At 37.9% G+C, this 13,344-nt stretch overlaps 2 protein-coding genes across 2 annotated transcripts in view; one reads left to right on the top strand and one right to left on the bottom strand.

Annotated features, from left to right (window-relative positions):
• LOC103900843 (acyl-coenzyme A synthetase ACSM3, mitochondrial) overlaps positions 1-7,976 on the top strand; it is an 11,733-nt gene extending 3,757 nt beyond the window's left edge. The window contains exons 4-14 of the mRNA XM_009281617.2: positions 979-1,186; positions 1,425-1,568; positions 2,409-2,565; positions 3,527-3,606; positions 3,973-4,096; positions 4,620-4,700; positions 5,391-5,492; positions 6,555-6,682; positions 6,801-6,900; positions 7,368-7,487; positions 7,646-7,976. Coding sequence (XP_009279892.1) covers positions 979-1,186; positions 1,425-1,568; positions 2,409-2,565; positions 3,527-3,606; positions 3,973-4,096; positions 4,620-4,700; positions 5,391-5,492; positions 6,555-6,682; positions 6,801-6,900; positions 7,368-7,487; positions 7,646-7,732 — 1,331 coding nt within the window. The 3' untranslated portion in view covers positions 7,733-7,976. The remainder of the gene's footprint in view (positions 1-978; positions 1,187-1,424; positions 1,569-2,408; positions 2,566-3,526; positions 3,607-3,972; positions 4,097-4,619; positions 4,701-5,390; positions 5,493-6,554; positions 6,683-6,800; positions 6,901-7,367; positions 7,488-7,645) is intronic.
• Positions 7,977-8,509: 533 nt separating this feature from the next.
• The window catches only part of ERI2 (ERI1 exoribonuclease family member 2), a 7,420-nt gene continuing 2,585 nt past the window's right edge, over positions 8,510-13,344 (bottom strand). The window contains exons 2-7 of the mRNA XM_019472657.1: positions 12,957-13,084; positions 12,648-12,804; positions 11,990-12,090; positions 10,783-10,864; positions 10,058-10,146; positions 8,510-9,847 (exon numbers count right to left, since the gene is read on the bottom strand). Coding sequence (XP_019328202.1) covers positions 8,510-9,847; positions 10,058-10,146; positions 10,783-10,864; positions 11,990-12,090; positions 12,648-12,804; positions 12,957-13,084 — 1,895 coding nt within the window. The remainder of the gene's footprint in view (positions 9,848-10,057; positions 10,147-10,782; positions 10,865-11,989; positions 12,091-12,647; positions 12,805-12,956; positions 13,085-13,344) is intronic.

Below are 13,344 nucleotides of genomic sequence, written 5' to 3'. Positions count from 1 at the left end.
CAGGCCAGGATGCCATTGGCCTTCTTGGCCGCCTGGGCACACTGCCGGCTCATGTTCAGCCGGCTGTCGACCAGCACCCCCAGGTCCTTTTCCGCCAGGCAGCTTTCCAGCCACTCTTCCCCAAGCCTGTAGTGCTGCATGGGGTTGTTGTGGCCGAAATGCAGGACCTGGCACTTGGCCTTGTTGAACCTCATACAGTTGGCCTCGGCCCATCGATCCAGCCTGTCCAGGTCCATCTGCAGGGCCGTCCTACCCTCGAGCAGATCAACACTCCCACCCAACTTGGTGTCGTCTGCAACTTAAACCAATCCTTGCTATTTAATGCACTCAGAACTACCAACATGCTAATGAGGATGAACTAGTGTCATGCTGGTCAAAAACATTCTTCATGCCAAGTTTTTTCTTCGTGGTACTTTGAGGACTTTTGTGCATGCTCTAGCTGTTAAGGAAATCCTGCGAGTCCATGTGCCTCTGTCATTCTCCTCTTTCCAGCACTTGTGACACGTCACAAATGCACTCTCTTGCTAACTTGCAGTGAAATTAGCCCACACTTAACGAAGTGTTTCACATGTTCCCCGTGGGATCTGTTAAATACTCAGCTTCCCAGTATTTACAACCCAGAATGTCTTGGTGCCTCACAAACACTAGCATATACCTTGTGAGGCAACGGCTGTGTTTACCATTAAAGAAGTCAAATCCAGAGACTTGTTTGAGGGGCAGTGTTTTCAGAACAAGGAAAGTTATTCTGTTTATTTTACTGTCCCATGATCCATATAGTATTTGCTAACTTGTGCTAATCCTCACATAGCATTTAATCCATCAAAGCAATCAGTATATTTACAAATGTAGGGCCAAGTGCTGCTTCTAGTACATCTCTGTCCCACTCAAAAGAACAAAGTAAGCTGAAGTCTGCTTGTAGGTACAGGTGTTATTCTTAAATGTTGAGACTGTTTTTCCATTCCCCTTCCTTCCCTTTAGGAACTGTCCTGATTCCTGGCACACAGCAATTGACAGCAAAGGACATTCTTCATCGACTACAGAAATCCAAGGCAAAGTGCATCATCACTGATGATTCTGTGGCACCAGCTGTAGACTTAGTTGGGGCTGAATGCCAGTCTCTGAAATTCAAGTTGCTTGTGTCAGAGGGCCACAGGGAAGGATGGCTGAACTTTAAAGATCTCCTGAAGTGAGTAAATACTGCTGTGAAAGCACCACAGCAATAATGAAAGAAAAGCACAGTGGTTTGTTTTGAATAGGAAATGTTGGCACATACCAATATATTTTCACCCTTTTAGGACTGCACAGTGGAAAAATATCAGTGTTTATGACACTTTTGATTGCTACAGTTATTTTGGTTAAATATTTTCAAAAATGTGTAAGTCACACTTTCAAATCACTTTGTTCATAATTTTGCTTATTTTAAGAAATGCTCCTTCTGATCACCACTGTGTGACAACAAAGTGTCAAGATCCAATGGCCATCTATTTTACCAGTGGAACTACAGGATCTCCAAAAATGACTGAACATTCCCACAGCAGCTATGGTATTGGCCTCACAGTAAGTGGAAGGTACAGATACCACTTTAATTCAGACATATTTCTGTAGCTGGTCACATAGCAGAAGGAAGAAAAACACAAGATTTTTACCAGAAGGTTTTGTTTCAATAGTTCAAAAAAGAGCAGTTGTTTTATATCCCAAAAAAGTGGGGTTTTTTTTCCGTAAAACAAAGCAGTTTGAGTCCAGCTGCCTTATCTTATAGAGAATGTAGCAGTCATATAGTCACTAACTTCTTTTTCACATTTTCTCTAACTTTTGGTAAATTCTTCATTGTATATAGTTAATAGATTGCCCATGAACTGATCAGCACAAGTTTATGAAGTCTGTACCATAAAAGGGAAAAAAACATGGGTCTGTTAGGCTTCTGAAATCATGTGTGTCTGGATTACACACAGCTGCTGCAGGAACAAAATGCTGATAGTTCAGAATCTTTAAATTTATAAAGCAATGTTGTTTATAAAACTGATATGGCAGTGCACTTCACTCTAACAGGCAAATAATAACAAATCAGAAAATACCAAACTAGAAGTAAGTAAACAAAAAAAATCCTCATCCCTAAAAAAGAGTTCAACAAAACCCCAGCAGTCTCATACATATTCATACAACACCATGTTCTGAGGTGGTGTTAGCTTGTCCGTCAGTATAATTTTTCCCTTAGAAAAATGCAACATCAGTCTATCGTGATGACATCCTCACTATACTGTGACTTACTCCTGCTCAGAAATTCAGCCTTTTCTAATTGGCATTTACCCAAGACAACCAGTGATAGTTGGCACATCTCTTGTTGATATTTTAATATTTGCCTTATTCCTGCCAAATAGAAACTGTGGACCGTTTCCTTGTGTTACCAGGTACTGGCTGGACTTGACTTCCTCAGATATATTTTGGAATACATCGGACACGGGCTGGGCAAAGTCAGCTTGGAGCAGCATTTTTTCACCATGGATTCAAGGGGCATGTGTATTTGTACATAAGATGCCACACTTCGACCCAAGCATTGTCTTTGAGGTAAGTGAGGAGAGCCCAGCAACAAACAGCACTATTCTCTCTGGCTGGTCTTGCCCAGGTTTTCATTTCCCCTGGCGCTGCACAGGGGCAGCACGCAGCACAGTTATAACTTTCACCAGGCGGTAACCAACTGATTAGTTAAGTAGTGAGTGCTGCAGATATGTACCCCAAAACAAAAGCATATTTGACATCCAAAGAGTTTCATCGTATTCTCTGCTCTGGATTCGACTGTACAAACCTGCAAACATCCATTATTAGGCCTAAAAGTGAAGTACACAAAAAATTGTTCTGGGATTTGTGGAGTACTTTGGTGTTATTATCAAAATAAGTGACAATAACAGATGAATGAGAATTTCGGTTGTCTGCACCATGTAATTCAACGTTAAGGAGTGAAGAAGGCAGCAAGGTTGAATTTCTTTAACAAAAGGCACCAACATTATATTCTCTTACATCCTCCACACACAACTCTTCATCATAAGAAAAAGACTACCATGTTTCATTTTACATGGAACGACTTTCTCATCATATCCGTATTAATTAGATGGCTGGAAATCGCTAGTTAATATTAGGATATGTTGAAGAACACTGTCAGTTGTACACCTACAGAGCATCTAAAAAAGTAGCCTTCTGGTTTCACTTGTTTTCTACTTAAACTGCAATTATGAAGAAATTCTGCAAGAGAAACTGTAAAGCTTTCAAGAGCAAAAAACTTTGGTGTGTTGAACTAATTGTAAAATGATGTAGATTCTGTTTTGGAGAAGAAACTAATTAAATGTAACTGCTGTGTGTTGGTGTTGGCAAGTACAGAGCTAACTGCTTTTAGAACACTTAACGTTCTGTTCGTGTGTTTCGTAAGCTGGATGCAGAGATAGTTACATTATCTCTTACAATGAAGATGGGACCTCACAGGTTTCAGTATATTGGCAAAATTTACTTTTTTTTTTAATTCTAAATTCTCTAGAGTCTGTCAAGATTTCCCATAACCGTCTTCTGTTCTCCTCCAACTGCCTATCGAATGTTTGTGCAACATAAACTGTCCTGGTAAGCAAAAGCAGAGTATGTTGGTATTGTTGGTGTATTTGATCAAAACAGTAGACCAAATGCTCATCTCACCTTGATTTTATTCCAAATTTACAATGGCATAACAGTAACTCAGATCATGTATTTCTCAACATTTTGAATCTTAAGTATTAAGAACAAAGTCAGAATAAAGATTTAGGGGTAGCTTCACCATTTTTTTTTTCAGATTTGTTTTTGTTTAACACTATACAGTTCAAATGGAATGAATAGGACTCGGTAAAAATTCTCTTCTTATGTAGAAAGAACCCCACAATACAGGAATACAGTAGTGAATGGGGCATAGCAGATAGATGACTGCAAATTATTTGTTTTCTCTTTCCCTCTAAGCTATACATTCAAAAGCCTGCGGCACTGTGTGAGTGCTGGGGAGCCAATCAACCCTGACGTGATGGAAGAATGGAAAGCGCAGACTGGGCTGGATATTCATGAAGGCTATGGACAGACAGAAACAGTATGTTCTGCTTTACAAATGTAAAAATGCATGCTTTACAGATACAGCAATAAATTCCATTCAGGTTGATAAGAAAAAGTGATTAAAATTATTATACCCGATTGTGACTTTTAGGGGAAAAGTCAATTGCAATAAGCAACACTGGAAAACTGTAGTTTTTGTAAGTCATAGAACAATCATAACAGCTTCACCCAAAATCCAAGGACTGTTTTTCATTCCTGTGGGCTTTGGATTGGGAACTAACACAAAAGGGGTATATTCCTCATTACTGCATTCCAAATTCTGCTTTAGAATCTATCTTTAGAGCACTCACTCACATTATTTGGAGCTGTGGGCATGATTCTGAGGACATAGTTTATTTCTAGATGTTTAATCATTGGATATATGATTATAATGAAGACAATTAGTATTTCTGATAGAAATACACAATATTAGCTGAGTGTTTTAAACCTAAACTAAATTGAATATACAAGCCACAGTTTAATTTAAAAAAAAACCCCAAACCCAACACCACTTGTTACAGGTGCTGATCTGTGGAAATTTTAAGGGAATGAAAATCAAACCTGGCTCTATGGGAAAGCCGTCTCCAGGGTATGATGTCAAGGTATCGTACCTCTGGTGACTCAGTCTCTCTCTCTCTTGCATAATCACTTTCCATTGAAGAGGTTTGAAAGCTCTAACACGGAGTTGTACCATGTACAGCATTCAGCATTCAGCAGTGAATGAAAGAGTGAAGAAGTGCATGTTACTGCCCTAAACTGAACATGCAAAATAAGCAATTGGACTTCCCTGTTGCACCTTCCTCACCAACATAGATGACAACCCACTGTTAACTGACTGTAAGATATCAAATGTTAAGGCAATGATAGAAATTAAATTGCTGAGTTAAGGAAGAGTGGGAGTGAATGTTGTTTCCTGGTGATAACAAAACTGCTGAAGCAGATTCTAGCACCAGATCAATTTGCAATATGGGTTAAGATTTTTAGTATCTTCCTTTCAGTTCTTAAGTTTTCCCGCCCCATTTCTTATGATCCTCCCTGGGGTCTTACTAACTTCATTACATGATTGCATAGTACTTGGCATTCCTCAGATAAAAGACAAAGTGCGAAGTACAGTGGATTAGTAATAATCCTATACTTCAGTTGTCAGAGCAAGACCCCCTACTGCTTCAAATCATTTCCCAATAAAAAAAATACTTTATGTATTTTACATGCGCACCAAGATTCTATAATCTTAACGTAATGCTCTTTAATTTGGCTCCAAGATGATAAAACTGTGTTTTGTTTATTTTTAGATCATAGATGAACACAGTAATATTCTGCCTCCTGGAAAAGAAGGAGATATTGCCATCAGAGTAAAACCTACGGGATCGCTTTTTCTTTTTACTTGCTATGCTGTAAGAATATTTCTACAGTTAAAGTAGATATCCTGTTAAATCTCTGTCACAAGGAATCTGATGCCCCATTTCATTTACATATACTCTGCTTACCAGTCTGAAAACCTGTGGGGAGGAAAGAGGGATTTCCATTTTTTTCCTGCAGATGCTTGGTCTACTTATACAAACAATTAAGTGTTCGACGAGATTGTTCCGCCTAGCAAGTTAAAATCCACTTTCTTTTGATTGTTACTTCCTTAATAAAAAGGGAAATGTTTGACGGGCTACCTAATCCCAAAATACTCTTTCGCCTCGGGGCTAGAGCCCCCATCTGAGAAGTAGGACACTGTACAAATCCCTTCCCTCCAGATTTGAGCTTCATGGAGTGTTTCATGCACAGCAACATTTTTCAGGTTTTTTTCCCATGTTGGTTAGAATTTTCACTCCAACAACCAGTAGAACAAATGCATAGTGCTTTCAGTTCTGACACCAGGAAACCTTATTAAATTTTATGGATAGTATCAGCCTATAATCAGGTCTTCTGAGCAGTACGGAGCATGTGGAAAAAGACCACCATGCATACTGCCTAGAAAAATTCTTGCAAAAGTCAGTTGCATTTGCTGTAGAAAGAGCACTTATTAATTGCGCTGTGCTGAGCCAAAATTTTTCTGGGAGTGGAAAAAAAATATCTCAGGATAGGAAGATGCTAGAAATACAAAGGAAGAAATCATTAAGGGGTAATCACCTAAAAGCAAATTCTCAGTTCCATAAGCCTACATATTTTTGCAACCTTCAGTGGTGGGGCATAATATATAATGATTAAAATTTTAAGTTAATCACAAGTAGTGAAACTTCATTCATTTATTGCAATTTATGAATTTTATGTCTAGCTTTGTAGCTTAGTAATGGTGAATTAATAATTCTCTATTATTAATGTCCCACGACCACAGTATGGACCAGTCTGAAAAGCTGAAATTTTTGAATATTTGACTGTACCATAACTTATATGCTAAATATGTTAGAATGCAATTTCATGCATTTTTCAGGTAGTTTTCATGTAAAATGCAATTTAATATTTCCTAGGATGATCCAGAGAAGACAGAGGCAACAATACGTGGGGATTTTTATGTCACTGGAGACAGGGGGATTATGGATGAGGATGGATACTTCTGGTTTGTTGGAAGAGCTGATGACGTCATTAATTCTGCTGGGTAACTTAAGACTGATTAACAATAAATCATTAAACTCGAATAACACAGATGATTCAGATGTGAAGTTATGTTTACATGTTATCAAATACAACTAAAAACCCTTTCCTCTGTTTTAAAGATACCGTATTGGACCATTTGAAGTAGAAAGTGCCCTAGTAGAGCATCCTGCAGTGGTGGAATCAGCAGTTGTCAGCAGTCCAGACCCCATCAGAGGAGAGGTAAACAAGTTAAACAAGCTTGTATATTTAAATAGCTTTGTGCATGCCAGAGCTAACAAAGCCCAACTTCCAAGGCATTTGTCTATGCAGGGATTATTTTTTTTTCTCTTTTAAATTAAAACTGAATAAATTCAAGTTGGCATTTTTACTGTATCAGACACTGGAGAATCCACACGGGAAAAAAACTGACCAAAGCAATTGCCCTAAATCCAATGTAACAAACGCACCATTTGAAGCTTTCCCTGTCATTCATATACTTAAGTTTTTCATCTTTATTAAATGTATATAAACTGCCTGCACAGTCCAGACCAATAGTGAGCACCCACAGACTTTGGCAAAGCTTTCTGTACCTGCCCTGTACATTACTCGACAGTTTGTCAGCAAATGTTTGGTTAAAGTTTCACATCTTACTGTTGTGAAATACTGTTTCATTGGCATTTAAACCACTGCTGCCATAACTTCTTTAGGTAGTGAAAGCCTTTGTTGTTTTAACACCTGACTATGCTTCACATGATCCAGAAAAAATGATGAAAGAGCTACAAGACCATGTTAAGAAAGTTACTGCTCCATACAAGTATCCTAGGAAGGTAAGTGCTCAACTACCCAAACAATTTTCACTAACGTAAGACAGGGGGTATAAGCTGTTACGTGGCTTATAAGCCTATGCCACTGAAGTTAAGAAAAAGTAAAAATTTAGGTAAATTGTATCTCATTTTGTATTGCAATTTCCTCCCTTTTCCAATAGATGGAGTTTGTTCAACAGTTGCCAAAAACTATTAGTGGGAAGATCAGAAGAAATGAACTGCGCCAGAAGGAGTGGAGAAAAGATTAGAAGTACTTGTTGCTTTTTTATAGGATTTTTTTTACAAACTAAGATATTGCAGATTTACACAGTAACATAGAGTAAAAGACATTATACTATAGCCTTCTTAGTTTAGGTTTGAATAAATTCTTACCTGATTCCCAGCATTTGGCTGTCCCAGGTGCTACACTAATAGCTAATAGTACAAAACCAGGCAGACCGATACAAATGAAATGGGAAACTCATGTAGTCAAGAGCGCAATAAGTGATGTGTGTTAAATAAAGTATTTAATGAAGTGTCACCAGCATTTTATCTTTATTGTTATTTAATTTAAAGGATAAAAAAACAGTAAGAGTTTAAGAGAACACTTGCTTCAAGAATCACTTTTATAAGTGCGACAACTTCTAAGTACATTTTTAGAAGTTAGTTATAATCATTACAAGTATATTTAGAAAAAAGTGTAAATAAAATCTGTATCATTAAAATGTTCTTTAAGGCTGGACTAGTAAAGAATTTAAAAAACATGATAAAGCAGAAATTTAAGATTTGTAGCAACAGCTGCTCGTACTGTAATTTTAGCACTTAATAGTTTTATCTGTTCTCTCACACTTCATTAACGGGATACTTTATGATACATTGATATTTTTGTATGCTTGAGTAATTTCCATTTCTATCTATGTTAACTAAGTAGTATCATTTTTGTCCCATTCTCAGAACATATATCTGACATCATTTGACTGTCCTGATTATATTAAGCAGGATAAACTTACTGAGTTCAAGATTCAGACAAAAAAAAGTATTAATTTTCAAGTTCTCATAGAGGGTCTAAGACAAATATATTTTTTGTTGGAAGAATTTCCTAAATTTCTGGCGTAAGTTCCAAGAGAGGTCAAAGCATCTGCGTTTAGGGTGAGACCCTTAGATTTCTCTTTTAGAAGCACATATTCCCACTTGAAGTATCCACAGCCTTTCTTACTACCTTCATGCTTGCCAACAGGACAACAAAAAAATGCTTTGCCATGATTTGGACCAGCATTTGACACACACAGTTTTTTAGCTCTTCGACCACAGTTACACAGAGGGGGAGTTGGGTTTCCATTTTTCACAGCCCTTGCAGACTGATTCAAATTGACTGTGGAGTTCAGAACAGCAGGAGACACTTTGGGCATATTTGAACTTCTTAAAGGTAAGGAATGATCAAAAGATGCAGTTTTCTCATGATATATTGCAAAAGACTGTTTTTTTGCTGGTGGGAACGTTTTTGGACTAGATGGCTTTCTTTTAGGAACCTCTGAAGGAGTAGAACAATTTCCAATTAATGCTGATTGTGTAGAAATAGCATTTACCTTTGCAGATGGTAACTTAAAAGCTGAAAAATTTGAAGTCTGCCTTTGTACTGTTCCTACATCATAGACAGTAGTATCAGGACCTTTGTAAACAATAGATTTCAGAGGTTCCACAGGTACTACGGTTTTCTCCAAACTTTGATTATCTGAACTTATCACAGCCGATTGTTTCGAAATTGTTTTCTCTTCAAACACTGTTAAAATATCTGTACTTGAGTCTTCTTTGAATTGAACACAGTCTGAATTTTGTTCGTATTGAGATTCTGGTATTAAAGCGACATCTTCCCAGTCAGTCAACAGAGGTAAGCAATCAGAACTAGTACTGATATCCTCATTGGAGATATTAACAGAGGAGATGGTAGTGGAGACGAGCACTAGTCCTGATCCATGTACTGGAAGGCTGTATCTGGCTGTACTCAGAGGTTGCCCATTGCTCAATCCTTGCTGCATGCCTGTCGATACAGTACTGTGAGATTGCTGTGCCTGTTCAAGAGGAACAAGAAATCTGTCAGTAGATGCTGCTAAAGAGCTTTGGGCTTGAGCCTGTAACTTGGTCCTGGTTACAACGTGGACATCTGCAGAGGAATCAATGCAAGTGGTCTGTTGTTGTTCTTCAGTTTGCACATTAGAATTTATCTTAATTCCAGCAATACCGTTGTGGTTTGTCTCAGCCAGAGAGTTTGTTTCACAAGTTCCATCTCTAGATCTAGTTTCAGGTCTGCTGTTACCTCCCAGTGGAGTCTTGTCAGTGAAGTTTATAGTCGGTGTTCTGGAAATTAAATTATTCTTCAGATGTGCCTAGGGAGTCCGTAAACAAAAGGGGATTTTGGAAAGTGAATACCCAGGAGTTTTAGGAATCAATGCATAAAATAAATAAGCGTGTCAGCCTAGGGATGTTCTGTTCAATTCATAGTCAAGATGTTGGGTTTATTATTTGAATAGCTCACTTTTCATCTGTATTCCAGGCTACAAAGCAAGTAGAAGGGAAGATATGGAGTAGTTACCAACCTTATCCAAAGATTTAGTAACCTTCAGCACACATCCATCACAAATCAGCCTCCAAGCAAGACGGGCAGTATTCCGAGAATCATCCAACCCTTCAAAAGTACGGTCATATTAATGTCTTCTTTTTAAACTACTACTGGGGATAGTTCTTATTGGAGGAAAAATGTCATCTAGGGAAGCCTTACATAAATGACAGGGCTTCACAGAACTCTGACATATGGTTATCTAGTTCAAAAAAGGGAAGCAGAAGTAAAAAATTCCTGTGCTGAAACATCTTAAGGACCAATCCATAGAGCTGAATATATATCCACAATTTTTAAAATCCTTGCTCTGTTTTATTGATCATGTAAAATAAATTCATATTGTGCTGGTATTCTTTTACACTAATATGCTGTCCAGAGCTATCAGGTAAAATCAATTTTTCCTCTGCCTCTTTTCTTTTGCGCCCTAGCAATTCAGAGATCGATCTTGTTGAACATGCACTCAATAGCACTAGGAAAGATTTCAGAAATAAAACATGAGGTTAGAAATTACAAACTCTGATCTTTGAAGCATCTAGCCTTTCTTGTTTTGATATTTTTGTAGTAACTATTATGCAATGTTCTGTCCTATTTAATGACTAGCTGTTACTAGCTGCTTTAGTTTAGCTAACTAAAGCTAAATAGTAGCTATTTAGCTTTATAAAAAATAGATATATATTAAAATGAGGATCATCATATCGTACTTACCAGAATGTTCCCGTCCTGCAAAAGCCATCCCCAAATCTTGCAAAGCACCATTTAGCCCTTTAGGCTTCCTATTATAGAAGGCCTAAGGAAAACAACGCAGGTGCTTAACACAAAGCATTTCAAAACCTCTTCATGGTGAAGTGAAAACCATTTCAGAAATATCACCTTATGAATAATAAATTTCACAAGGCAATTGTGCAAATCGGGTATCTTCATTTTACAGTTGGGATAAATAAGCATAAGACAGTAAGTGACTTACCCTGTTACAAATTGGAATGGAAAGAACCATGAATCCCTTCTCTCAAGTCTTAAAACTAATCAATTCTGTCTTAGCTCTGGAGTCATTCATTTGCACTTTATGGCTTACATTGATGAAGGCCTTAACAGAGCAGCATTGAAGAATACAACTATAAATAATATCTTGAGATGTTTAAACTGTTGCATATTGCAAAGGCATGGGCATTAATTGGCATAGGTATAAATTCTTTTTAACTGAGAAAAAGTGAGTATTGCTACTGACTCCCAGCATCTCATCTGATCACAAGAAAGGGGGACTATTCACGCTGTTTATCTTTAGAGACCCAATTCTGCTACCTAGGTTAAGAGGCTAAGCTCCAAGTGTCAGGAAAGGTAGGCTCCTGGGTCACCCTTTGAAGGTTTCCTTGGCTACACAGGGGAAGGTACACTTAGGTGCTGTTAGCCCCCAAGTTAGAACTCTATTGCAGTGTAGACTGTGTAATAAAGTATACATTCATTTTTTCAGTATTACTCATGCTGTTCAGCATATACTTTCTGGTCCAAGTACAGTTCACACGCTAGACCTTTAAGTACCTCTAAACAGATGGTGATGACTATTTTCTGCGCAGCAATGTAAAGCAGCAATAAGAGCACACAAAACCAGGGAAGTTCGGAAGCAAGCAGAGCAAAAGATGTCAGGAAAGGAAAGGCAGCTCAAAAAATTCTCTTAGGATTATCATTCGTTTATCAACAGTAACACCAGGTTGTTTTCCTAGCATTAAGATTTCTGTTAAAATTCACACAGTTCTAGGGCATGCAATTTGCTGCTGAGCGATAACGATGTGGAAAGAAAACAAATGGGTTACTTTAGTCACTGGAACATACAATATTGGCTTGTAACCTCAGATACAGTTAGCCTTCGAGATGATAATATGGGTATAAATGTTTCACAGTCTATCAATCTTCTCACCCTGTATGTTGCTTTGAGATCAATCCAGGAATTTAAAATGTCGGGTTTTCGCAGCTGCTTCCTTTTACACTCGTACTGCAAACACACACCCAGGTCCCAGTCTGCACAGAAAAAAAACCACAAGTAATCCGTCGCTAAAGAACTGGCCTAAAATCTACATAAACATGACTCAAAATCTACATGAGGGGACATACTATCAACATCCTAGTAGTGTCCTGTACTGCTGGACAGGAAGCATAGGCTAACAGGCTTCATTAGCACAGGCTAACGAAGTCTTTGTACATGAAAAGCACTATGGTTGCTGCAATGGGACATCAGGATAAGTGAATGCCTGTTAGTAAAGAATGACTTCATGATGGGTAAAGATCTCAAAGACCTCATTAAATCATTTAGACACATTAAGAATGGTGACGCAGTTCACTCTATGTAAAGCAGAAAAATGTAACGATGTCAGACCCTGGCGACAAAGATGTAGTGAACACATCAGGATTCAATGGATTTCATATTTTCAGTCTTATCCCAATATTGCACGTCTTTAATACCTAATAACAGGATTTTGGCTTCCTAGAAGTGAAGACGCAATCTCACTAGCACCACCAAATGTTCATTTTTAAATGTGTATTATTCCACAGAAAAAGCAAATGAAAATTTTATTTACCTGTCCAAGTAACAAAGGTACAAGGTCTTGCCTCTGAAGTAGAATGACTTGGAATATCTGAACTGAATATAATTTTCTTCTCCTTTTGTATCTTTTGAATCCATTTCAAAAACTGTGATAAACAAATGTTTAGAGGGACTCCTTCATCAACTTGATTCTTTATGAAACAGAACAAGAAGTATGCACGTGTTAGTATGCACTGAAATTCATTTGAGTTTTGTTTCTCTTTAGCTCTTTAAAGGCATATTTAAAAAAAAACAGTAAATAGCAATTACAACGGTGTAAAGTAATACTAAATAGGAATTTTACCTGTGTTATGCCAGTTAGTTCTGTACAAAATTCAGAGAGAATAGGATGCTCCTGGGGCTGGACATATGTGTGGAATTCAGATTCGATCTCTCCTGTTGAAGTGTTTAACAGGACTGCTGGAAATTCAACTGTGACAAAAACAAAACGAGAAAAACAAACAAACAAAAAACCAAAACACAAAGCCAGAAAGGTTAACGCTCTTCACAGAAATTATTCCATTCGCTTTAAACTGGGGTTGAACTGTCAGGAACGAGAAGGAACATAACATAAAAACTGGCTGGACGGCCGGGCCCAGAGAGTTGTGGTGAATGGAGTTCAATCCAGTTGGTCACGAGTGGTGTTCCCCAGGGCTCAGTTTTGGGGCCGGTCTTGTTCAATATCTTTATCA

The sequence above is a fragment of the Aptenodytes forsteri genome, unplaced genomic scaffold (assembly GCF_000699145.1).
Source record: "Aptenodytes forsteri isolate BGI_AS27 unplaced genomic scaffold, ASM69914v1 Scaffold84, whole genome shotgun sequence".
Classification (NCBI taxonomy): domain Eukaryota; kingdom Metazoa; phylum Chordata; class Aves; order Sphenisciformes; family Spheniscidae; genus Aptenodytes; species Aptenodytes forsteri.
Note: the sequence above shows the minus strand (reverse complement) of the source record. Positions and strands in the feature narration are given on the sequence as shown.